Source organism: Mauremys mutica, chromosome 19 (genome assembly GCF_020497125.1).
Source record: "Mauremys mutica isolate MM-2020 ecotype Southern chromosome 19, ASM2049712v1, whole genome shotgun sequence".
Classification (NCBI taxonomy): Eukaryota; Metazoa; Chordata; order Testudines; family Geoemydidae; genus Mauremys; species Mauremys mutica.
In genome coordinates, this window is record NC_059090.1 from 18,639,918 (window position 1) to 18,664,447 (window position 24,530).

The following is a 24,530-nucleotide window of genomic DNA, read 5'->3' on the forward strand; positions in this document are numbered from 1 at the left end:
CCCATTCAGCCTATGGCCGAGTGGATTCCCGAGACGGCTCCAGGAGCCAGGTAGCGGCAGCCGATGGCCGAGCAAGGCCGAGGCGGATTGATGAACCAGGCAGAAGCAGCCAATGCCAGAGGTCTGGATGGGGAGGCAGCTGCGATCCCTGATTTAAAGAGACAGCCCCCGTTTTGAGGGCACCCCACGCCGAGTCAGGCTGTCACCCAGGCACACCACACCCCTGCACGGTCATGGCACCCAAGCTTGTGCTGCTGTCCCCTGTGTGCTGGGCATGGAGGAGCTGAGCCTGCAGGCCGCCCACCCAGCCTCGTGCCCTATGGCGCACAGGGCTGCCAGTTTTGGTTGGATGGATTCCTAGAGCCTTAGGTTTCATCACATGATGTAATCTTTAATTAAAGATTCATCCTTAATTCCTGGAGCATCCAGGGCAATCCTGGAGGGTTGGCAACACTAGCAGTACATTGACACGCCACAGACACCTCTCGGACAAACCCAAAGGCTGGCACGACCCAGGGCCAGCTCCTGTGGATGCCACGTGGCAGTTGGGGATGGTCATATGTGCCAGCCCCTTCTGCTTCCCCAGGAAATCTCCTTGTTCAGATGCCAACCCTCTCTGTTTTAAATGATCCCAACTGGGCAGAAGCCCATTTGATATGGCAAGATTTCTGATCCTTAACACGATTTCAGCTCCTATGCACGTGCATTCACACAATTTCTGATCCTGTGCACACATGATTTCGGAGCCTGCACACACAAGCTCTTTAAACTAATCCCTGCATCAGAGCAGGCTCAAGCTCTGGGCAGAAAGATCAGCTGGAGCGTGGAGGACTACTGAGTAGTAACAGAAAGGATGGAGGGCTTGCCGTTGTAAAAGGACTGAGATGCTCTCAGAAAGGATGATCCCTAATTCTGGCTAAGCTGAATTCAATGTAGGAACCAAAGGGAAGACATGATAGAGTCTGTGCTGACCCGGGCGCATAATGGCCCCACGTGCAAAGTAGAACAGCTCCAGAAGCAGCAGCTCTGAATAGCTGGAGCTAGTGATCACACTGTCCCACAACATATCCCTATGCTCCTTGCATGCCACTATACTGAGGGCAGCAAGGGGTCTGACACAGGGCTGTTTTGGAACCCTTGTTAACAGGGATAGTCCCAAGAGGAGCTCTGCCAGCTTTGCAGCCCCTCTACATATGGGCTGATACGATTTCCTGGGACTAGAGAACTCATGAACCTTTTACTCTGAGGTTGCAGGTTCAAATCCAGCTCAGCGTGATAGGGACAGAAAATTCTTGTCACTTAATGGCCAATGTGAAATGAGTTGGCAGTCTATGCTAGTTCCTAGCAGCCAGGTATCTACATCATAAAACTTGGCAATTTTTTGGGCACCCTCAGAAAAGAAGCCATAGATGGAAGGGGCTTAACACCCTTCCTCCTACTCCCCCTCCCCCTCCCCCTCCCCCAGGGTGGTTCCTCCACATCAGGGATAAGGCATGCCTGGGAGGACAATATGGGGGAAGTTCATAGCATTGTTGCCTATGCACTACCATATTCCTAAAGAAAATATTTCATTCTCAGTGCTATCAAGCCAGCAACTTTCACATACACTCAAATCAAAACATTAAAAAAAATATATAAAGCCTCAAAGGCCCAATACTGAAATGTTTATAAAGGCAAGGGCTCAAATACTATGCCAGGCATACACATAGAAAAGGACATGGGAGGACGAATGCAATAAGCACTACTAGGACAGAGTGTATTAAGTGGGAATTTCTCTGGCAGTCTAAAAATAGCCCGACTGTGGCTTGTTGCTCAGTCAACGTTGTGATTTGTTTCTAATTACATTTTGCGCCTATGATTAAACAGCCTGAAATATCTCCGGCAGGGAATATAATTTCAGTCGCACCTTGCCTTGCCTTGATCACCAGGGCCGGCTTTAGGAAGTGCGGGGCCCAATTTGAACAGTTTCAATGGGGCCCTGGCAGGGATGACTTAAAAAAAAAAAAAAAAAAAAAAACACACGTGGGGCTTGTACTCACCGGGCAGTGCTCCGAGTCTTCGGCGGCGGGTCCTTCACTTACTCCAGGTTTTCGGCAGCACTGAAGGACCTGCCATCGAAGACCGAGAGCGAGCAAAGCACCCACCGTCGAAGTGCTGCCGAAGACCCGGAGCGCCGTCGGGTGAGTAAAAATTAAAAAGGCGCCTCTAGACAGGGAAGGGATTCTCACTGGGCGCGGGGCCCGATTCGGGGGAATTGGTGGAATAGGCCTAAAGCTGGCCCTGTTGATCACCCTTCCATTCCACAAAAAGAGCTTTGATATCTAAACAGTGTCTTTCATTGGGCGGCGGGGGGGGGGGGGTGACTCCCTTGGCTATTACAACACTGTCTTTGAGAACCAAGCATTGTGGTGTTGCAAATAAATCATTCTTACAAAGTAGGGCAATTTCTTTGTCAATGGCAATTCATCCAGTGAGGAGCCCAGGCACAGTCATATGAATGACTGAACATTACACTAAGTGTTGCACTATTCTAGTATGTTATCTATTGCCAGCAATGCCTGGTAACTGCCATTTCCTTAGGCTATTCAGCTTGTCCCCTGACTGCTTGATGGTTAAAAGAGGATATGTCAATGGAAATCAAATGTAGCAAATTTTCAGAGGCCCAGCCCCTAAAGTTGCATTTGTGATTTTTCTCACACACACACACTTGAATCTGCATGAGAAACAAGGAGAGATGGATTGGAAGCCACAGTTTGCAATCACAAAATCAGCAGCACCAGGTATGTCAAAATTTAGAAGTGAAAATGGGTTGGTGCAATTTTTAGTCCCTGCACTGAGATGAGCGCAGATAGAGCCATAAGCCCGTAGGGAGCTCCACTGATTTCAGAGTTCGGCTGACACTGAACACTTTGGATAATCCCATCCTCCATTTTATGGCCTCATTTTCAAAAAAGGCTGAGCGCCCGATGTTCAACACTTGAAATCAAAGCGAGCTCTTGGGTGGGCAGCATGACAGATACCAATACAGTACAAAGCTATTGTATGAGATTGCAATATCGTATTGGTTATGAATAGTTTATGTATGATTGTGTTATACTCCATGGGGGAGGGTTATCACAGCTACTACAGGAACAAAAAACGGGGTTGATGAAGGTGAGTCACTGAGAACTCTAGAGAGATACTGCCTCTGGACTGGTTTGCATATACTGTTTCAAGATGGGTTTTCTAGAGACTAGGAGACAAAGAAAAGGGCTTTTGGTATAAAAGGATGAGCTTGAAGTGACATAGGGTCTTCTTTTTGATCCAGCAAACAGACAGGACCTTCTGTCCAAGGGCCCCAACCCTTGTGGAAGGATTGGGAAGACTTTGGCCTACTAGGATCCCATAAGCTGATGGGTAATTCCCGGCATGTGTAGTGTGTGAATAATTCTGTTAATTGTTTTTATTATGGTTTCTCTGAAATGCTTTTACCTTAGGAATAAAGATGCTTGCTTAGAAAGAACTGGGTGGTAACTTGTAAGTGCTGGCAGTATGCTGTTCATAGCCCTGGGGGAGAAAGCAAAGCCTAGGTGCTGGTCTTTAGGCACACTGGCTTGCTGAGGATATTACAGTGTAAGGCAGAGGGCTGTGCAGCTTTAAAAACCCCAGCCAGAGGGGAGTGGGACAAGGGTCCCTACCCAGAGATGGTGATGGCTAGAAACCTGAGACCAGACTGGGCACTCCTGGAGTGGACCATGGAGGTGGGGGATACAGGTGCAGTTACCCTTACACTGTGACAGGCAGCACCTTTGAAAATCAGGCCACTTATTTGGATGCCTAAATATAGACTTAGGCTCATACTTCCAAAACTCTTGGTCTTAAGAATTATTGTCAGTGAAGATAATGAAGTGTCTGGGTCTAGAATGTTGATAGCTTCAAGTCTGGGATTTTGCTAACAGTCGTAACCACATTACACCCACCAAACACATGTAAAAATGTACCAAGGCCTGTTGGACACACCTCCTTTATGATTGATTTGTTTAATCTGTTTTGCCTTAGCCTGGTCAGACTCTTATCTCAGCTGGTGGATGATGAAGGACATCTGAGTTGAGGGGCAGGCACAATCCTGGGAAGAGGGACAGCCGTATAATTTTTATAAATTTCTTTCAAAAGGATGAGAGAGTGAATGAACAGTAACTATGACAGGCACTAAATTTTTCCGTTAGGAAGAAAGCACATCTGAGAGTGCGAGAGTACAGCATCCATATGTCTGGCAACTTACACAAATTAAAGTCCTTAAGCTCATACCATATGTCTAAGAATAAAGCCCAGATGGCTTCAGAATCATGTAGCCTTGCTGAGGCTGCAGCTCACTTCCTCCTGCTCTCTCACTTCACACTCTCCCCCTCTAAATAATACTTTGCATTTACCCTAGCTACATGGTTCCCTCCATACGAGGGTCTGAGTGCACTCAGCTATGTGTTTGTTAATACTTACCCTGCCCTAGGACACCGGTAAGTCCCTATCACAGAGAGGGAAACTGAGGCCTGGAGAGGGTAAATAACTGAATAGAGGCTCCAGAGTAGCCAGAGGTTGTTCTTGTCTTTGTTGCATTATAGAGGTGAGACCTATGGAGTCAGACAGTCATTGGTATGAAAGGCCAGAAGGGACCATTATGTCTACAAAGGCCCACCTACTTCAACGCTAGGATCAAGCTAGAACAGCACATACAAGGACCTGTATATTCTACAGGCCACACCTCTCTGTTTTTACTGTTGAGGACAGCTGTTCAATGCTCCAGTTTAAGGACAACTTTGGACAATGGTTAAGCCTGGGGATCTAAACTAAAGGCCACGTTCTCGGTTGCTCTGTAGCTTGTGTTGTCACTTACCCTTGTGTGAAGGGGGTGAGAAAGGATATCAAATAGTAGCATTTCACACGCTCTTTGCACATGTACAAAATGACCACCCCCGGGGCTAGTCTACAGAGAATCAGCCCTGGCTGTTTTGGGGTATTTTCTTGAGGACAGGTGGTACCTTATGTTTCCACCATGTGGCAGCAGATGTAACGTTTAGCTTGTCAGATGCTGGCTCATCCAGCCTGATTTTCTTAGTTTAATTTAATTTAATTTCATTTATGGATTTCACAGCAACACCAAGGTTATCTGCTGTGCATAAATAACCTTCTCACCATTACAGTATTTCCATGAACCTGACTTCCAAGAAACAGAGATCAAGAAGTAATCTGTATTTATTAGCTACACTCCTCCGTTTCCCTCTAATTACGGATAGGTCAATGTGAAAAATACATATGGTAATTTCAGACACAAGCCATTCAATCCATCTTCAAATATAATAAACACAAGAGGCAATAAAATCTACCTTAGAGATTGTCCTCAAGCAACAAAATTTGGATCCCAATCCAAAACCACCTTCGCATTTAGAGTGATTTGAATGCAGAGTTTTAGTTGGGGACCATTTTATCATCTCAATTCACACTTTGCGGAGGAACAAACTTCCCCCATTAGAGAGAGAGAGAATTAAAAAGGAAACTACAGATTACTGTCCAGGACTGCATTCATGGCCACACTAAGGAGTTAGCAGGCACTAACCCTTTAAACTCATTTGCAAAGCTCCAATTTCGCACTATTTATAACTGCAGTGTTGGTGGGTTAATGATGAAAATTACTTGCTGCAATAGGAAGTTTCCATTCACTTTTTAAGCTAAAGTTTTCAGTTTTTCAGCCTCTCATGCTTTTTACAATTACGGTAATAACAAATACTTTGTCTAGCACTTTGCATCCAAGGATCTAAAAGCACTTTCATGAAGGAGGCTTCACAACTCACTGGTGAGTTCAGGGACCTTTATTTTAGCAGCTGTACAGAGGGAAAACCCAGCAGAGAGATGAGATGTGATCTGGGCATGGTCATAGAGCCAGTCAGTAGCAGAACCAGGACCCCCTGTTGTAGAGGCCTCGGCTCTATCCACAGCTCCAAGCCTTGGAAGTTCTTCCAAGCAGCAATAAACTCTGAACTAATAATAGCAACTGTCTTTAGATACAAAACATTTAGGTTAATCTTACACACATGATCTGCACTGGCTGCCTGTTGGTTTACAGACTAAACTTAAGGGTGTTGCTTTGGAGACCGCCTTCGCTCCTCATAAGTTTATTGGACAGAGCATTCGCTGCAAGGGGCCCTCAGCTTTGGAATCTGCTTCTCCCTGCTGCTCCAAAATACTGCTGGGCTGGTGGCTTTGAGGGTAGGCTGCAAGGCAGGTCTGTTTGCATGGGCTGCTATACAAGTTGGGGTTAAGTCTCCAATGGGAGAGAAGCTGGGAGTTGAGTTCTGCTGGCTGGCTGGGCAGGGGCACCAAAAGGCTTGGATTTTCTGTAGAAATCCAAAGGACAATAAGCAGAAGGATCAGTTCTAACAGCCCCTTGCTGTGTGGCTTCAGTCTTAGCTAAAGGCCTGTCCAAAAATAAATAACCATCCTTGTGCAATTCACGGATTGGCCACTGCAAGGCAACAGAATCCCAGTCCTGGTGAGGAACCAACATGTTTAACAGTGAAGGGAGGTGGGGAGGGCTAACACAACTGGAAATCAGCAGAGCACCCAGCTGTAGTTCAGGGAAATGAAGGCAAGGTCAGAGGAGGCAAACAGGATAATACATCATGGAAGGCAAGAGCAGGAACATAAGAACCGCCCTACTGAGTCAGACCAATGGTCCATCTAGCCCAGCATCCTGTCTTCCGACAGTAGGCAATGCCAGGTGCTTCAGAGGAAATTAACAGAGAGCTTTGTTAGGAGAGCCCTCTGAACCCATGGTCCCCTCTGCAAGTGCTAATCCATGGTTGTGGTGGGGGAACTCAAACATTGGTTTAAAGCGCCTCTCAGGCTGATAATTCTCCCCTAGTTACAAAAGCAGAAAGATCCAGTACCTGTATGGTCCCATCACTGTGGTAGCTAAGTGCCAGTATCACTCAGGAAGGGAGCTCAGGGCTCCTAACTAACTGGCTACAGTTAGGTCTGGAGCTGTCTATTTATCATGCACCTTAAATACAAGAGCATCCTTCCAGAGCAAGAATAAGAGGCTAGTGTTGTCTTAAAGGCCAGTGAATGCTAATAAGTCAGAATTAAAGCCTGCTGTGGTGTGCCAATGCACCTACTGTATTGCGGCCTGCAATGGCTGACTTAAAAAGATGCATATGAAGGCATGAAAAGTAAGATCAATGCCTGCTTCTCTACTCATCCCAAAAATAATCCATCAAAGATGCAGCATTGATTTAGGTCTTCTGAACAGAGGCCAAACTGCGAAAAGTTGTCAAGTTCAGAATCAGACAGTCTCATAACGTCAGATTCATATTTTTTCATCATGTGTTTGGTTCTGGCCATTCATTCATCATATTTATAGGTGCACTTATCTGATTACCTGAGCCAGGCAAAAATCTTCCTCAACAAAGTGGGCCAGAACCTCAGCTGCTGTATAGCAGCAAAGCTCCACTGATACGCTATGTTGATTTACATATGCCAGTTGAGGATCTGGCCCCTGTAATCACAACGTGCCTGATTTCAGGCTTTACCCCAAACTTGACACAGACCAGAACTGTGCAACTTACAAGGCATTCCTGGTGGATTTGCACAACAGCATTGCCAAAACTGTCTGTTTTGCTCAGATTCCCCTTCAAAATTTTAGGAGATGTTAGGTGTCAGAACTCAAAGCACACACTGGGAAAAAGCAAAGATGCTGTCACTGACTCTGAGGAAGTGAGATCCACAAGCTCCACCTCGCTTTAAATGGTCTACCTTCAATAACGTTTCACACTTCGAGACATACTGATCCAGCCAGTGAGTATAAATGTGTGGTGTTGAAAATTAAGAACACATATTTCAGAAATAATACCTTATAATAAATGTATTCCCTTTCACTAGAAGACAATGTGAAGGAGCCTGAATGTACGTTTGACAGACATGGGGGAGTTGATGTATTCCAGACAATGAAACAGTTTAAAGAAACTGCACGCACTTCATCCCAAGAGACTTATTTGCAGCATTAAGTGGGTAACACCATATTTTTGATAAAATGCAGTTCCACATTAATATGGCTGACTGTAGATGTGCCGTGAGCTTACACACACACACATCTGATGTCACAACTGTCCCTGAGCAGCCTGGGTCAGCAATTCTTGTTCATAAATAAAGCCCAGCTACAGAAGATCTGGTATTGATTTCACTGGCTAAGAGCTCCATCTAATGCCCACTGAACTCAATGGAATGACTTGCACTGGATCAGGTCTTAAATGCCTACATATGTCAGAGGAAAGGGTGTGAATGGTACATGCCCTATACAGTAGAATGCAACTGCCAGGATCACTCATTTACTAGGGAAATCATTCCTTAATGTTTCCTAAAGTCAATGGGCCCGCCTGACTCTTACCCCAGCCTGTGCAAAACTCACGTAGATGGGCTTTGCACAGAGCCAGGGTGTGATGCTGCCTGCCAGGCTGTGATGAACAATCAGAGACATAAAGCCCCCTCACTCACCTCTAAATCCTGCCTTAGAATCTTTGGTCCAAGGAGGGCTGCACTGGTAACTTGCTAGAAGCTTGAAGTAGGTCAATGCACGTTTGATATGGAGGGGCTGCCCACGGAAGGAAGAGGTCTCAGGACATGTTGCTTCCTCTTGACCCTGCAGTCACTGCCAGCAGCTCCCCTCCATACCAAAGACGGAGACAGATACATTGCAGGACTTGACAGCAGGCAGTTGGGTCAGAGGCTACACCTGTTTGATTCAGAATTCCTCAAGCCCTTTCCCCCTCATGATAAAGCTTCAAATTTTTCTTCTTGATCCATGCTCTGAGCTCCTTCACAAAAGGTGTTCTTGAGTCATGACAAGTCCGTGACTACCACAACTAACATTAGCTCTCCCTGCACCAATCTGCTGCTCCTGCAAGGTCAAGTGGCAAAGCATTCAGAGTCTTTCTGGAGGAGGCAGAGGATGGAGAGCTGCTTATGACAGGGATCACATTTCCAGGAAAAGCTTTCCTTGGGTTTACGAGTCTCCTGTACTGTAAAGAGGGATGTTTTTGAGTAAAAATTTCATGTTAGTTTACAAACGCCCCTCCCCCCCAATCACCCATTAGTTGCCCAGGCATTCAATTTAGGACTGGATGAAAAAATTTCCATCTAAGCCTTTTTATTTTGAAACCCGCGGCTCATTCAGCACACAGCTGCAGCTGTGACATCCTCAGGGCCATACAGGTAGTAGATATATTGCGTGGATGCAGCCCACATATCACACAGAGAGCTACATATGCAGCCCACAATGGTAAATAGGTTGAAACCACTGAAATAAAGTTTTATATGAAAAGCATCTGGTTTTTGCGGATTTTTTTTTCAGATGTTCAATTTTTCAACAAAAACTGAAATATTTCAATTTGGATATGTCACCTCAGTGCCTCTTCGGAGTTGTAATGTTGTCACTTCATGTCCCTGATTTTCTATGGGCCAGGCTTCCCAGACAGACTACATCTCCCATGATGCACCCCAGCCAGGGATGGCCATGATGAACTGCTTCTGGTCTCCACAAGGGGAAACTGTGGTGCATCACGGGAGTTATAGTCTAAAATTTTCAGCGGGGGGCAGGAAAAAGCCATTTGCTGACCAGCTGTAGTTCAGATCACTTTGGCAAGAGCTTGTTGGAGCTCTGCTATGGCAGTCGGGCTGTTCAGAGAAGTCCTCCTTCCTATTGCTTTGGAGCCGCCTACTGGATTGTGCACTACACAGTCACCATGACTGAGGCAATAAGAAGCCCTCACTTCGAAGAGCTACTCATTCGGTAACAGATGAGCCATCGAGAGCAGTGTCCAGAACCGAGATGAAAGAAAAATTTGTTTCACTTGATTCTCAGTTTCACTTTTTTTTTTTTCGTGGCCGTAAAAAATCAAAAGCAAAGAAAACCAAGGCATTAGGAGTACGACATGACTTTATTATATGAATTACTATTAAACATCTTTAAGAAAAAAATACTTATAGAAATAAGTTCTAAAATAGCAACACTCACAAACATCACAAGTCTTTTTTGGTTTTTAAACCATTTCGTATAGAAGCGATACAAACGTCACTGAGTATTGTACATTTTTCTAGAAGAAATGCATTTCAGCTGTCAAGCCTGTCTTTGTGACCTTTCCGCTTGTTAGACCTGAATTTTTAAAAAGGAAAAAAAAATTACCCTTCCTCCTCCATTACAATGGTATTTGGTGCCCTCGGGACATTTGGAAATGGCTATAGGGTTACATCATTCAAAACGACTGCGTCACGACTAGGATCTAAAGGTGCATTGTTAGAACGCATTAGCTAGCATAGACAAGGCAGTGTAACACATGCTGAACTATGCATGTTAACATATACACTGCCTTGTCTACACTAGACATTTAGTAGCTAGCACTTGTTAGCTACCACATGCTAACACCACACCTACCTTTAGATCCTAGTCTAAACAAAGCCAGAAAGATGTAAACCCCCCTGCATATCAAATGCAGTTCAAAGAAGTCATGTAACAATATTATTCTCCTCCCATTCACTGCAATGCTAAGTTTCTAAAAACCACCAAATACTCTCTACTCTGCCTGGCTTTTTATATGCCTACAATGTGGGTCAAGGGAGCATCACATCTCAGCATGGGCTCTGTCCTGAGGGGTTCTGAGCACTCAGACCTCCAACTGACTTTGAAGAGAGCAGTGGTTCTCAACTTTTTTTCATTTACAGATCCCTAAACAATTTCAAATGGAGGTGCAGACCCCTTTGGAAATCTATTGTCTATATATAGTTTTCAGTCTAAGTCTTTCGCGGACCCCTTAGACACAGTCTGCAGACCCGACCACAGGTTGAGAACCACTAGAATAGAGGATGCTCAGCACCTCACAGATGTGTTCAGTACATCTCCAAATCGGCCCTAATAGAACAATGAGGCAATAAGCCGCCTCTGGGCTAGTCTCCAGCTGTGCCGCTGCAGGCTTTTAAATGTAGATATAGCCTGAGATTGCATTAAGAAGATGATCTTGAGGAGCTATATTAACTTACACAATGTCTTAGAAGTCAGCATAGAGAGGGAGAAGTTGTGCTAAGCATTGTGTCAGCCGGCCATGGTTAACCCTATGGTTCTACTCAGCTTTACCCATGACTAGATGATGAAATGTTAAGCCCACCTTGTCCTTGTCTATAGTGACTGTTAATACATTGTTAGTTAACGTGACTCCATAAGGTTGTGCTATAACACAACCTGATTTCTAGAGAGACGCCAAGGAGTAAAAGATTTCAATAAGCCTAGCACTAATTTAGCAGCAGGGCAGCTGCTAACATATAACGCGTGTGTCCTGAGGGACAGGTGCATTTGCATTTTTCCCCTCCTTCTCCCTCTAATCCACAAAGCACTTCCTGGAGACCAAGCTGTCTTATAAAAATGCGTTTCTGCTAGGACAGGCAGCACAGTTTCCTACCAGCAAGAGTCTGAGCTTCTGTTTGTTCGGCCGCTGGTGCCTTTTTGCATTCATGGAAACTTAGCTCAAAGTTAAGTCCTCAGTAGCCAAGAGGAGTTGGAACTTTTACAAGCTGATCTGATTCCAAGCTTGATTTTCTTCCAAACATGCAGAGCTGCTTTAGGAGAGGGAGAAACAGCCAAGCACTTATTAAAGTAGGAGCCAACTGAGGATAGGAAAAGGGGGGGTGGGGGAGAAACAGACCTTCCAATTCTAAGGCTGGGGATAAAAGTCACTCCTCCTCCAAAAGCCCTTCTGTTTCCAGTGGTAGTGCTCCAGCTTCACCCTTAGCAACCAATATGTACACACACACACACACACGGCCTTACCCTGAGTACTGCTGAGCAATATAGCGCTCACTGACTTCAAAGGGGCCAGTGGGTGCCTGGCAGCTCCCAAAATCAGGCCCTTAGTCACTTCCTTTCTCTGAACAGCCTCGAAAGCATATTCCAGGAACCTCATATCCTGCGTGCTGCAGAAGCTTCCAAGCCACTGAATTCTTGTCTGAGCACAGATGACCTCATTTGAAACTATTCTAGTCCCTGGAGCAGGCAAATTTCTCCCGCCACTCAGGAGGTTTTACCAAAAGACTCATTGATGCTCCTCTCCCTTTTATTTTTTTAAAGGAACAGACACCAAAAACAGGCTCGGGGTGTGTGTGTGGGGGGGAGTTGAGTCTTTAGAGGATCTTTAGTGTTTGAGAACCTCAAAAGTTTCTGGGATCCCAAGGCATGGCTGCTGTCTGCATCCTGATTCAAGCCTGCATGCACTTGCCCACTGTACCGTTTGGGGTTTGCAGCAGCTCATGTTCTGACTGGGAGGTCAGGGGCACAATAGCGACAGTTGAGGTGTTAGTGTAGTATCCAAATCACGTTCTGCCAGGAGGACGTGTCAGTTCAGCAATAGACACATGGACCCTTTCATCAGGAACCTCTTGAAACTCCGTGCCACACAGACTCAAAGTCCTTCTTCACTGAAAGGAAGTGCTGTGTGTGCCTGAATCCACTTTGGCTCATCCCTACTAGTTCTGAACAGTGTATCAAATTACTCAGGCCCAGACGAGGAAACCCACCACTGCCTTCGTGTTTCCATTGAGTAGCTTGATTGAATGCCAGGTGCATGGAACAAGAGCCTCATGCTCAGCAACTTTTAAAAAGAATCAGTCTTGGCACACGCTTCAAAGGCATACAGATTCTCCAGCAGATTTTGAAAGGAGCCTGTCAGGGAGTTTAAGCCTGCAATGTGGGCTTTTGTTACAAAGCCTAATAGAAAGGCAATGAAAACAGGTTTTTGTTGGACTGACTGCTTGGATCGGTGCGTCTTCCTGCTGCTTTTGCAACCCAAACGCTGCAGCGCTTGTGCTACTACATGGGACGCAGAGAGTGAGACGGACTAGTCTATTCTCACTACCCACGCTGAGAAGTAACTAGTATTGATGCAGAAAAGAAAACTTGCTTGGGGGGAGTTATTTCAGTTATTGACACTGCTGTTAGTAGCACAGGGAAGGAATTTATTTATTTATTTTTAGCCTGATAGTGTCCATTTCAATTCCAATGATTTGAGCATTACTTTTAATCCCCACAATGTTCCACCGTGCCACCAGATTCCAAGCTCTCTCCTGGAGGAGGGATGTCATCCTCACACTGATTGGCGAGATCTGAACCAATCTCCTCTTCATTTCATGTTATAAGAACTGCTCTCAGGTCTGTGCCCATAGACCATGTGAGCTCAGCTAGAGAAAACCCACTCATGTCTCAACCCGAGGCCCAATTCTGATCCCACAGAAGTCAACTGTGAGACTCACAATAAGCAGGATTTAGCCTATGATGTACAAACTCAGAGGTGAATCAAATAAGGCCCCCATCTACAATCTCCTCCCATCTAATCTGGTAAGTGTTTCCAGACCGCCAAAACTCATTGCCTGCTACATAGGGAGCAGCCAACTGTCATGAACAATCCAAATGAGAACCCGTGGGATATGTCCTAATTCAGAGATCAGCAGTGAGAACTAAACAGCTTTGAAATTCAGCCCTCCCACCCCCCCCATTCCTGCTCGGTAAAGGTACCATAATATCACAAGAGCAGCAGCACAAAGCTAAAGAAAGTGGTACATTGGAGGAGAAACTGGCCCCAGCTTGGTGTCTAGTTCAAGGCATTTTTATCAATGCCTGAGGCAAAGGTTTAATTCAATGTGAGATGCCCAGGAGAAGGCCTTTTCTTTTTAAAAAGACAATTTATATTATCCTGCCTATTACCTGATCTGGATCCTGACTTATTAACTCTTAGTAACAACAACAATAAACAACATTTTCCAGGTCTTTTTTTATGTGCGTAAAGTTACACAGATTGCTACAGTGATATGTTTAAAAATGGGCAAGCCAGAGCCCAGCTGTTCAATGTATTATTGTTTTTAATTCATATCCAAATCATGTTTATATCAAAGAGGGTGGGGGAGAGGCCATTATTCCCACAAGCTTGAAATCCGTTATCTTCACTGCAGTGACTGAGAAAAATTCAGATCAGCTGCTGAGTTTTGGTTGCATTTGCTGGATAGGAAAGAGGTGTTTTCAAACCCGCTGGGAAGAAAAAATTGTGCCTCGCTTTAATACTTGTACTTCAGAAGAGGATGATAGTGGGGAGAGCCAAGGAAATTGTTTTTTTTCTTTGCAGCCATCTTCTTATTAAGACTTTAACAAATAAAGCCCAGTTCAGGCAATGGATCTGGGATCTAGAAGAGAAGGGCAGGGAGGGGAGAGGAAGAAGTGTATTCAGTCAAAGCTGCTTCACTCATGGTGCTGAAACAAAGCCTGTCACTGTCCACTGGATATTTTTAAACCAACCCACAAGGATTCACTGAACTTGATTCATAGGAACAGGCAGGCATGAATATTGGAGCCTCTGCATGGTTTTCATCAGTAACCTCATGCTGAGTCCACCCACATACATTCTTCATGGAGGGCAAAAAAAAGGGAAGAATTGGCCCAACAGTTTCTCTTACATTCTTCAGTACAAAGGTCAAAGTACCTGTTGCTATCCACACTGCAGCTATTAAGGGGCAGACGTGGGAACAACAATGGCAGAATAAGTCCCTGTGGGTGACATTCACCCCAATGCAAGCCCCATGTGCAAGGCTTTATGCACAAAGACCTACTTAGATCCTTAACACATAGCACAAAGAACTCCACTCATCCTCTCTGAGGCACGGTGATTTTCACCCTAAGTCACCAAGGATGTTGTGGGGCCGGTGCTATCAGCTGTAGCTGAAACAAGAGGAAGTAATCCATCCTGGGAAAGCCAGGGAAGAACAAACAGCTGAAGCCAACTTTGCATTGGAGCACCAGGGGTAAAGCTCAAGGCACTTGTTTTCTCCATGACAGCATTCAACAGATCCTTTGAATTTTCTTAGGCTGGCACTTTGTCCATTGGCCCAATTGTCTAATCTACATCACTCAGCTGATCGGGGGTGCGAGGGGGAGATGGGCTTACAACAGGATAGCTAAGCTGATTCCTGTAACTAGCTGCACATTACTCCCCAAACACTTCTTACCATTTATTGTCCTTCTTTTGGCCTCTCCTCTTCCTCGTGTAGCTGCTGCCTTCTTGCTTGGAAATCCTCATCTGAAAGGCATGAGACAGAGCTGTGTGGTCAGAACTTCAGGAGATCCTTCCCGTATCTAAATAAGCTGGGTGGGAAAGCTGCAGCAGTGTCAGGGGACTGGAAGGGCCTGGGCATTGCAGAAGGATATGGGTGACTGTCATTCTTGGGTCACTGGTTGGTTCAAACCTGCCCCGGGCTAGCAGTGAACAAAGCCACTGCTGTTAGATGGGAGTTCAATGTCCTACGTGAAATGAGTAGGTGGGTATCAGCCCATTTCCTGCTGCATGAGTGCCCACTTGTGCAGCTGGCACCTTGGTTGGCTGCCTCAGAAGATGGGCCTTGGTGTGAATGGGCTATGGAGACTGTACCACCCTCTCACCCCTTGTGGTGCTTTTCCTGGGTCAGGGGAAGAGGCTACTGCTGTTGTGTTGTCTTATAGACAAACAGTGGAATTCAGGTCTCGGGGCTGCTGATCCACCACCTGGTTACATTTCCGTTAAATCAGGGATTCTCAGACTTTTGTACTGGTGACCCCTTTCACACAACAAGCCTCTGAGTGCGACTCCCACATATACATTAAAAACACCTTTTTATATATTTAACACCATTATAAATGCTGGAGGTAAAGTGGGGTTTGGGGTGGAGGCTGACAGCTCGCAACCCCCCATGTAATAACCTCATGACCTCCTGAGGAGTCACGACCTCCAGTTTGAGGACCCTTGTGTTAAATCTGTGCACCCCTGTTGCAAAGCCGAGGCGAGCGTTACCCACCCAAACCTACAGAGGGTGTTCTTGGCCCTTGGGGAAGGAGGCCCTACTTCATTTCGCTTGGTGATCCCGTCATCTGATGAGGAGCTGAACTAAAAGAGAACGGGGCTGAACAGCCAGAACACATGGGGGAAGGGGTCCAGGAGGAAGGGCCTGCTCACCCCAAACCTCATTCATATACCTTGGTGAGTTAACACATGGGTGGAGAAGTATCCATTGTACAGTACAAGGTTTGAAATTAAGAGAGATGGGAGGAGCCTGGCTAAAAAGTGGGGGAGTTCCTCATCCTGTCTCTGGCTTGGGGGAGCTCCCCCATGCTGTGCCTGGTGCAGAGAGAGCTCCCCCATTCCTGTTTCACTTTACATTAGCCACAGGGATGGTCCAGGCCTGCTAGCTCTTTGCGTTAGGAAAGGGCGACTCAGGGAACAGGTTCCAAACAGCTAGTGTCACAGGCAGGAAGGAATCTGCAAGGAAGGAAGCTCGATTTTTGGTGTGCAACCCCTGCTATTTGGGGTCACATACCCCCACATACCACAGCAGTGGGCAAATCAGCTGGAGACTTGCTCTCTAGCAGAAACAAGCATTGTCTTACCGCATGAGTGTCCTTCAACGTCATCGAGAAGATTAGCTGTGGAAGCCGCTGTCCCCATCCTGCACTCTCTGTTAAGGAAAATGTTCGACAGACCGGGATGTAAGTCACAGACTTGCAAACAGCCCATCACAATTGACTCCAAGGGTTCGGGGTAGTTACCAGGTATGTTTCCAGTTGCATTCTGCTGCTATCTGGCATGAGATCCGGGTCATAACAGATCAAGGAGGCCATGACAGTGGCACTCAGGTACCAAGGCAACATACTTCGGACAGTATTAACGCAGCCACCCTACGGAGAGGAGTCTGGGGATAACAAAGCCCTTTTACCTCTAGGTCTTTATCCGTGTGCCAGCTAAAATGAAAATGGAGAAGAAGGGGAGGAAGAGCTGATGGATGAGTCACCAGCACTGTTTCTCTTGCATCACTGGTACTGAGCAGTGTCCTAGGACTGGCATGATAATTATTTAGCACATGTGCTTTTGAAATTAACATGCCACTAGAGAAACTCTCCCCACAAAATACAGTTTCAAGGAGGCTTCAGCAACAAGCGAATCATCTTAGCTGGGATCAAATCAAAATATCAGCTCCAAACATACCAAGACTTCAGGGAAGTTCAGAGCTGGAACCGAACTTGCATACATGATGAGCCGTGAATGTTCGCTGTGGCTTGGATCATGAAGGCTGTAAACATGTGCCTTTTGGTTACTGACATTGTTTACCCCTGAGCTATAGCTCCCTTCCACATGCACAAATTTTTGCCCTAGTTTCGGGGCTTACGTGAGATTTAAGTGGTCCATGGACCAGTGATTCTCTACCTTGTCTATACCAAGAAACCTCTTCTGCATGCCAGGATCCTCCCTCCAGGATCTTCCTCCCACCCATCCTGTTAAAATTCTTCCCCCTCCCCTCCACCCCACTGAGGAATATGGGATGGTCAGAATGGTTGTGTCCCCTAGCCCTTTCCATGACCCCAAGGTGGAGAACTCTGGCATAGGCCTCGTTCGAGCCCTCTGCAGCAGAGTTTTGTTCCAAGGTGTGGGAGCTGGGACTCATCCTCAGGAAGCTCAGTGTGATCAAGGGGTGGGATGACAGCATCACATGCTGAAAGGATACACCTGGTGCTTCAGTAAGTGTTTTCTTTTTGACTTCTTCATCTTGGTCTTCTCTGAGAAAGCCCTGGCAAGTTCAAACAGCTTCTTGCGTGTAGCTGAAAGGAAACAGGCAGGTGAATGGCTTGCTGTTAACCAGCCATCAAAAGTGGATAGAAAACAACAAGTATGATAGATGCCAAGTTCCCAGGCCATCCATTTGGGGTGATGGGGCTTTGATTCACCCTCTACATGCTGCAGGGCAGGGGATGACTGAATCAAGATGAATTTGCCTGCTTGAATGAAGAATGCACAATGCCTTACTGCTTAGCCTTAGGAAACCAAGGACCCATAAACCTTTCCAGGCACTAGTACTAGTTTCAGTGATCAGAAAGAATATAATTTGATCTCTGCAGGAAGGATTCAATTGACTACACAAAAGGTCTAACTATTCAGACTTTTTGATTGTGATTTCCATGACATTCTTCATCCATGACTAAGCCAAATTCCCTCTCTCCCTCCACCCCCATCCCCACACTAAACAAAGCTCAAATAAACTGTGGCCCATGAGTCAGTCAAACTCCATGAGGTGCCCAATTTATTTTACAACAGGAGAGTAGCCTGTGGCTTGCTGGAAAGAAAGAAAAAAAGTGGGAAGAGTCTCTATTAACCCCTCCTTCTCTAGCCTCTATGTTATTATTTAAACAGAAGCTAGAAAGGATTTGCTTCTATTCCCAGGAAGCTCAGTCCAATCCACGATACGGCGTCATGCCCTACAATACATACATCGAAGACAGGGATACACACACAGGCTTGCAGCATGAAGGAGCATGCCAGATCTGATGTCAGAGCAGCCCAAGCAATTTAGCCAGTTTCAGCACCTATCTATGGCAAAACCCCACTCATCGCCTTTGTCTATCGGAGGAGACTCCTAACTGATCTGCCTGCAAGTGGCAGAGAAAATCCATCCAAGCCACATCTGTCATCTTCTGGGGTGGGGTGGGAAGAAAAGAAAAATCGATTCCACTTGAAGAACAAACTCATTCAGGGAGCAGTGCTGCTCCCCCACATCACGGGGACCCTCTTCATGAGCGATGGAGCCTACATCATGGCCTCCTCCCTCCCCCTTTACTATTTTAACCCATTTGCTTGCTGGAGATCTGGTATCATCCCCACTTTCATCCCCAGCCTAGACAGATGGGGCTAAGTGCTGTACAGGACCGACCCTGCCCCTATGAGCTTAGGGCCTGGGAGAGAGAGACATGGAAGGCAGGGCTAGAGTGCAAGCTTTTGGGGGCAGGGACTGTCCCTTTGTTCTTGTTTGTACAGCACTTAGCACAGTGGGTGTCTGGTCTGTGATGGGGGCTCGCAGGTACTATGGGAAGGCAAATATTATTAATGTGCTGGGAAGCTCAGAGGAAGAAACATCTTGAAGTTTTGCTTTTCTTATTAACGCCCTTCCTGCTGGCACTGTGGGAGGAATGAGGCCAGAAAAGGCATGTGCTGAGGGAAGAGGAGTGGCTTGGTGACTCGGGATGCAGAGGGCGTTCCTGGCACAGTGCTGCACAGAGGTGAACCTGGGAGCCTAGCATGGCTAGTGTGGCTGGGGGCTTCCTGTGAAGCCCATCAACAATATTGCTGAGGTTACCCAGAACGCAACACCTAGGCACTCACTGGACAGGCAGCAGGAGACCAGGAGTCAGACACGCATCTCCCACCCAGCATTGCTACCATGGCAGCTTCCTCAAAACCAAGCTTTCTCATGAATTTGAAACAACTGGCACAGGGGAGGTTGGTCTATCTCTGACCAGGGCTGCACCCAGGGCAGAAGGAAAGCACAGATGGGCGCAGAGCATGGGGCAGAGGACCCAGAAGTCCAGGATTACAGAAGGCAAATGGAAATCAAACCCCAATCTGCTCCAGGCTTTGGAGATGGATTAGTGCAATTTGGATTTCCCTATTTGATACTCCTAGTTCATTCTCGCCAGGCTTACACAGCACAACACATTAAAGCCCTTTCTAATCAAAAGCTCAACTCTCAGCTTAACGTTCCTTGCCCTGTTAGAATCACGGGGTGGCTTGACAAACATGAATAACTTCTGAGGCTTGGAGCGGAGGTAAGAATCTCGTATCTTCGCAGATCTGTGCATACCCGGGTACTGGCTTGCACATACACACACACATGCATGCAGAGTGCTTTAGCAGAAAAATGCCTTAGCACTAGATTCAGTGCTAAAGAATCCTTACTGCTTCACCTCCTCTGCCTGCCCACCTCCTGCCACGCAGCCTTCCCTCTGCCAATACGGAACCTAGAAACAAACTCACATTTTCCCATGTGTTTCAATTTGTCCCTGAATAAGGCATCTTCAGACACAGCACTGCTGGCCTCGCTGGTTACAGGGGCTATGTCACCTGAAATGCAAAAATCTGGTCACTAGGGGTTTGTAGGGGTGGAGCAGGATGTGCAGAGAATCTAAGCTGAATCATCACCATTGACCCAATTCCAGCTCCAGTGAAACAGTGGCCCTGCCACAAAGCAGCTGGCAAGCATCTCTGTCCTGGGCTGCATAAGACAGAGTAAGAAAAGAGCACACATAAAAGATGGAGACCAGGGAGAAATTACCAGCAGTTCCTAGTGCACAAAGGGATAGTCTGTTCTATCTCAATGAGACAAGCCAGGTGGGATGCAGACAGGGTTGGATTCTGTGGGAGGGGACACTGGACGGGAGACGGGATGGAGGTCAGCAGGCACAGTGCTACCTAGGCCTCTTGGGATCAAAGTGACCCTCCACATTCAGTTGCTTCCAGTACAGTCCTCCCTTTAAAAGGGTTACAGATAAGCGATTACAGCTGTGGCTCTGTTGATTTCAATGGAGCTGTGGGTGACTTCTGCCTGCCTGTGGGCTTGAATCTCCAGTGCTCTAAAACTTTGCTACCTGTGCAGAATGAATGCAGAGCAGCTGTAGGTGCTACCACTCTGACCTGGCAGCTTTCACTCCTGTGCACAATGGATGCACAGGAGTGAAAGCAAAAAGACTACACAAAGTGCAAGGCCCTGCAGAATCAGGCCCCATCTATCAATGTCTGTTCATACAGAAAAAAAAAATTGCCTTCTGCTGAACAAAAAGCCTCTTGCTTCTTTGAGAGAAAGTGACTCCAAGTTACCCAATCTGCTAATTTTATTTCTCAGTTGGTTATTAGATCATGCTCCAAGATCATTCACATTACCATGATGACACAGACAGTTAATTAAGAATGGAGAGAGTTTAGAAGTCTCAGCTGTACTAGTGCAGGCAGCTGATCTGGGTGAGTCACAGCTCCTTGTTAATCGTATCCTTGTGCTTCGCACCCCCTTTATCAAATCTGAGCACAATTGAAATTCCGTAACCTTAGCCAAAATCGTCACGTCACGCCTCGATGAATAGCTCCATTCGCCATGTCCTGCTCTGTAGTTCAACATGAAGATACTGACAGACACCAATGCTAATTCTGTCCTTTGGGGGCAGTTGCTATGCAGTCCCTAAGGTTAATCAAGATTACTCAGATAGTTGGTATGCCTGCAAGGCATGATCCCCGGCTCCTGGGCTAGACAAGGGCATGTTTTGTTATACTTGGGAACTAGATCAGAGTTCTCTTCATTCTACCTCCACTCCCAAGCAAAATCTTCAGAGCCATGAGAGAAAAGGACTAAGATGGGGAATGATGAGGACTCTTTTAGCCCTGGGCCAGTGTAGAAGCAATGATGGTTTCCAAGTTTCATTTGATCAAAGCTCAAGGCATGTGCTAGACTCTAGACCTAGGGCAGAAGAGAGAGCGGAGTAGAAAACGGCATCTTACTGTCTCCTTATTGCAACCTGACTGGAACCTAAGCTTTGCGAGTGCTGAGGGATTGTGACAGTGCAGGCGCTATTAATACAGTGTCATGTAGGCAGGGGGAAGTAGCAAAAAGGCTAACAAAGGTGTGCCACCCTTTTCTAGGTCATTTTGCCCATTCCCAGCAGCTCCGGCAACTGAGAGAAAACAGAAATTCTCTGCTGCAGGATAGGAACTTAAGAGGGACATTTTCCAAGCAAAGACAAGAGTTAGGGGCTCAACCCCCACTGGTTGTCCCAACTTCCCTCTGTGCCTCTGAAAATCTCCCCCATAACTTCTACTCACATCACACTATTTTTACAGTCATCAGAAGTCTCCTGCAACGTCCCTGCCAATATCCCCGGGGGAGAATTCCTTTCCAGCCCCAAACCTAAGGCGTTTTGGAGAGGAGAAAGGGCTTGGTGTCAATAGCCACCGAAAGGAAGGTTTTCACCCCCTGCCATTCATGTCACAAGGTATGTCTCCACTGCAAAAAAGGTGTGTTCTTCACTCTGGTTAAAACAGCAGTAAAGATACGGCAGCTTAGCTTTTAACTTGGGTTAGCAGCTCGACTTAAAACTGATAAAGCAGCCTGGAGCTGAACTTGAGCTGCTACCCAAGCTGGCATGTCTTTACTGCTATTTTAACCCAAGTTGGCTAATTTGGGTTAGAACACACTTTTTTTTTTTTCTCAGCGAAGACCCACCCGCTGTGTGGCCCTCTGCAGACAACGCAATGGCAGAAGCCTTAGAAATACGAAAGCAGCTACCCGGAGATCTCTGTGATCATATGCTGATGCATGGCTTGTAAATTACCTGGTTGTACAGAAGAAAAGCTGAAATCATTACTGACGGCAACACTGGTCGACTTGGATTTTTTTGACTCATACTTCAGTCGATCTGAAAAATAAAAAACATTCAAAAAGCCCTGGAACCCTGAATCATTTATTCTATTCTCCTCGACCTAGCCAGGCATTACATTGCACTCACTGCCAAGGATGTTTTACAGCTTCAGTGTAACAAGGTCTGGAATGAGGAAGGGAGTCTCGGGCAGGAGCAGGGGAAATGTTTTTTCTTAATCTTAAATTTGTTTTTATGGTTTATGAAAGGGACAGAACTGACAGTCCAGAAGGCTGAAGTCCTCCATCCACAGGGTAGGTACAGCCCTTGAAGGCAGTAGAGCCAGCTTCCCCACACTGCTCTGCCAGCGTGCCTGATCCCTACAGGGACCACACTGTGGGGCTGGATAACTGGGAGCTGGGACTGAGACCCACCAATAGCATTGTTAAAAGCAGGAAGTCATTTGGGCTGGCTGGCTCAGTTGAATCCAAATCACCGAGCAAGCATCTGCTTCACCCAGAGGCTGGGTTTTTGAATGGAAATGAAATAGCACAAAATGTGACCATGTTAATATAATCAACTCAGGCAACAAATGCTCAGACTTAGGTTTCTAAATGGCAGACATCTAAATCCAGATGTAGGCACCCAATGAAGAGCATCCTGATTGTCAGAAATGCTGAGTATCCCTGACTCCAGCTGAGGTCAATAGGACCTTGCAGGTGATCAGCACTCTGGACAATCAGGCCCAAAGTATAGTGTGAGCTGAAATTAATTGCCATATGTTGTGACTGGACTTAATGATGTCTGATTTGTGAGAGCATTTTCAGAAACTTGGTATGTCACCAGCACGACGAAATACACTTAAAGAAATTGGCTTGTATGGTTTTACTTTCAAAAGCTGACAACTCTTGTCAGGAAAAGATTAAAAACAAATGGGTAATAATCCTCGTGTCTGTTAACTCCATGCATCTCTGAGGGTGTCAGAAGAGGATATTCATGCTTCTGAAAATATGGATTCAAAGACAAATCACAACCCCAGATCAACACATCTTCTAATGCTGGGTATGTTTAAATCAAGATCCAGGGTCAGATTTTGCAGATAGGCACCTCTCTTTATAGTGAGGCTAAATAAAGACCCTGGGGCTGAAGGCCCTTTCTTAATCTGAAACTATGGAGGCATTTGAGATCTGGATCCCAAATGTGCAGCTTTGTTTTGAAGCAGTGCAGTTAAGCTAGACCTCATTGCTGCCTGCTCTGAGTTTGCAGTCCCAGCCTGGTTTGCTTTGTTCTGGGTTCCATCTGTCAGCAAAGTGAGCAAACGCGGTCTGAAGTGCTGTCTGCTGTTCTGTCGAGGAGCGGGATCCCAGCTGGCAATAAGTGATAGCACAAGAAAATTGGGCAAGTGCTTTCCAAACAGTCTTTTTGCTGCGCTGGATAGCACATGCTCTCTCCACTGTGTCCCTCTGCCTCAGAGGAAAAGTGAGGCTACATAATGCTTGAGGAATCAAGAGAGGAAGTGAACTGTGCCCCCAACACCGCTGCAGGCTCTGAATGCTAGCACTCTGCACATGTAAAGCATAAAGCTAATTGGTGGTAACTCTGTGCCTCCACATCCCAATCCCAAGAGTATAAGCTCAGACCCCCTTCAAAACCAACAAACAAGGCAGTCAAGCAACAAGTGCAATCCCATTTCCTTTACAACTGTTCCCTCTGAAAGGATGAGACAGCTAGAGCACAGTGGGTATGAAAATCTTTGAGAGGTGCAAAACCCACTGGGCTGTAGTCTCACTTGAAGAACACTGCTCCAGCAAGAGTATTTCAAAGGCTGGGTGGACCTGTTGGACAGTGTGTGTGCATGCACACACACACTTATTTTGTACAGAAAGCTGTGTTACTGCAACATTCAGTTCAATCGTAAAAAGTCAGGCAAGGTAAAGTCTGAGGGACCAGCAGCCAAGTTAACTCAGCATGTGCGCCTCTCTCTACTTATGTTATATACACTAAACATATATTCACTATATATGTATTCAATCAGTAGTATAAGGCACCATTTGAAACCTCTCAGAAGAGGTAACAGTGGCAATCCAACACATAAGGCTAGTGTAACACTGAGGGGCAATCCCAGATATTCACAGAAAGATGGAAATATTTCTCTGTTGAACTGCTTTTTGAAAACAAAGAATGCTGTCTGTCTAGAGCTGGTCAGAGGTTCAGAACATTGGAGCAGGCCTGGGGGAGATGGATTCAAGGTGGAGCTGTAGGCGAGGCAGTCTAAGAT

General features: G+C 46.2%; 1 protein-coding gene across 4 annotated transcripts in view; it reads right to left on the minus strand.

Moving 5' to 3' along the window:
- Positions 1-9,955: 9,955 nt before the first annotated feature.
- Positions 9,956-24,530, minus strand: part of CUEDC1 (CUE domain containing 1) — a 118,173-nt gene continuing 103,598 nt past the window's right edge. For all 4 annotated transcript variants that reach the window (XM_044993714.1, XM_044993715.1, XM_044993712.1 and 1 more), the window contains 6 exons: positions 22,229-22,312; positions 19,887-19,973; positions 17,587-17,680; positions 16,475-16,533; positions 15,064-15,134; positions 9,956-14,244 (listed from right to left, as the gene is read on the minus strand). In XM_044993714.1, coding sequence (XP_044849649.1) covers positions 15,067-15,134; positions 16,475-16,533; positions 17,587-17,680; positions 19,887-19,973; positions 22,229-22,312 — 392 coding nt within the window. In that variant the 3' untranslated portion in view covers positions 9,956-14,244; positions 15,064-15,066. The remainder of the gene's footprint in view (positions 14,245-15,063; positions 15,135-16,474; positions 16,534-17,586; positions 17,681-19,886; positions 19,974-22,228; positions 22,313-24,530) is intronic.